The sequence below is a fragment of the Peromyscus leucopus genome, chromosome 4 (genome assembly GCF_004664715.2).
Source record: "Peromyscus leucopus breed LL Stock chromosome 4, UCI_PerLeu_2.1, whole genome shotgun sequence".
NCBI classification, from domain to species: Eukaryota; Metazoa; Chordata; class Mammalia; order Rodentia; family Cricetidae; genus Peromyscus; species Peromyscus leucopus.
Window position 1 is genome coordinate 65,093,840 of NC_051066.1, and position 2,406 is coordinate 65,096,245.

At 37.0% G+C, this 2,406-nt stretch overlaps 1 protein-coding gene across 1 annotated transcript; it reads left to right on the forward strand.

The window, feature by feature from the left end:
- Window positions 1–714: 714 nt before the first annotated feature.
- On the forward strand, window positions 715–1,653 carry LOC114693895 (olfactory receptor 4C15-like). The gene has a single exon (XM_028870443.1). The coding sequence runs from the start codon at window positions 721–723 to the stop codon at window positions 1,651–1,653; it is 933 nt and encodes a 310-aa protein (XP_028726276.1). The 5' UTR covers window positions 715–720.
- Window positions 1,654–2,406: the final 753 nt, after the last annotated feature.

The following is a 2,406-nucleotide window of genomic DNA, read 5'->3' on the forward strand; positions in this document are numbered from 1 at the left end:
TTTAAAAAAAAACTGTATTTAATGCTTAAGCCTGTATCTGGGCATTTCTATATGTCTTTCTCTTCCATAAAAACTAATTGAATTTCATATCAAACTCATAATGACATGTACTACTCTTGACTTTAGTCAAAAGTCTGAGAAGTGATAAAAATTTATTAAAAGCCATGTTCAGTATAGATGTTTTTTAAACGTTGAAGAAGTATTCGTATGTTCATTTGTCTCCTAAAATGCAGGCTATTTCTTCACTTTACAGATACATTTTTCCATTATCTAGTCATTCCTATGTGCTTCCCTGACCGTGGAAAACACGACTATGGAGTCCTCACATCCTCATAACATGTGCAAAAGGCCGGAAGGTTTTTCATCAATTCACTTCAGATCTCAAGTAAATTGTCAAACAGGATTACATATAACATATTGTCAATCTTATACCACACATGCAACTGTTTCTGTTTTCATGTGTGCAGAGCTCTAGATTTTAAGTATTCTACAATTTATCTCTGCCTCAATCTGGCTGATCTTCAACTATCACCCTGTAAATTTTTCTCTTTTTTCTATTCTCAATGAAATCAAGCACTCAATATTATTTTGGATCTAGCTATAATAATCATCAATCCCAAAATTATAAATGGGATTATATATTTTATATTGAAGCAAATGTTTATCATCATTGCCAAATGATATGCTCTCTATTGGGCATTCATCTTTTCCTTGGGAACCATGCAAAACCAGAGTTTTGTAACTGAATTTGTCTTCCTGGGACTATCACAGAATCCAAATGTTCAAAAACTGATATTTATCATATGTTTATGTGTTTACATTGTAACAATTGGGGGCAACATGACAATTGTGGTGACCATTGTCTGCAGCCCTACACTGCTGGGCTCCCCCATGTATTTCTTTCTGGCTTTTCTGTCTTTACTGGATGCAAGCTTCTCCTCTGCCATGACACCCAAAATGATTGTGGATTCTTTATATGAGAGAAAAACCATCTCCTTTGAAGGATGCATGATACAACTTTTTGCTGAACACTTCTTTGGTGGGGCTGAGGTGATTGTTCTGACTGCCATGGCCTATGACCGCTATGTGGCCATTTGTAAGCCCTTACACTACTCTTCTATTATGACCAGGAGGCTCTGTGGCACTCTGGTGGGGGTGGCCTGGGCAGGGGGGTTCTTACATTCCATCATACAAATTATCTTCACTTTGCAGCTTCCCTTCTGTGGACCCAATGTCATTGATCACTTCATATGTGACTTGTACCCATTGCTGGAGCTGGCCTGCACTGACACTCACATCTTTGGCCTTTTGGTGGTTGCCAACAGTGGGTTTATCTGCATCGTAATCTTCTCCTTGTTGCTTGTTTCCTATGGGTTTATCTTGCTGTCTCTGAGATTTCACAGTTCTGAAGGGCAATGGAAAGCTCTCTCTACTTGTGGGTCCCACATTGCTGTGGTGGTCTTGTTCTTCGTCCCGTGTATATTTACATATGCAAGGCCGCCTACTGCCTTCTCCTTTGACAAAATGGTAGCAATATTTTACACCATGCTATCCCCCTTGCTTAATCCTATGATTTATACTTTTAGGAATAAGGACATGAAGAATGCCATAAGAAAAGTGTGGAAGAAATTAATAGTGCATTCAGATGAATAATAAAAAGTTGCCTTTTACTAGAATTAATATTAATAGTAAAGGAATCAAAACTATTGACTCAAACCTACAGTATGTTTATCACCTATAAGGAGTTAATGCAATTCTCCAGAGCTAGCCTTGTTTTGATGGTTGGAGATTGTTGTTTTCCTTTTTATATCAGGCATGTCCACTGAGTTGGGATCTCAATATTCATGTGTGTAAATTAAAGAGAACTGAATTTTATACTTATTTAGAATCTGTTAATAAAAAAGAATGCAATTAAAATTACCAGCTACAGTGTACATGCTTTTAAAAAAATCTGCAGGAAATTCCAAATGTCATATACATTTGGATGAAAACTTATTAAACCTATTTTCAGTAAAAAGTAATTTTAATTTATGAGAGTGGTCTCTGTAGCAGCTAGAGTTTAGACAGGATGGGAAGAAAATCTTCATAGAAGTACTGTAGGTTTCCTGTCTCTTGTGACTCAATTATTTCATGGGTGTCCTTTGCCATTTGCTATAAAATTTGAATCATTTCTTGATATCTTAAGAGAGAATTCTTGGTTGGTTCATTCCTGCCATTGCATGTTTTCTCCTTGGGTTGAGAGACATCATATGGCAGTCAGCCCTAGGAAAGGAGATGGAAGGATTCCATAATTGTGAACAGTCATTCTTAGGAAAACAACCCAAAATAATTCTAGAGAACCCACAGAACTAAAACAGCTAAGATCAACTGCAGATGAAGTGAGCTGACTCTCCTTCTGGCCCCCAA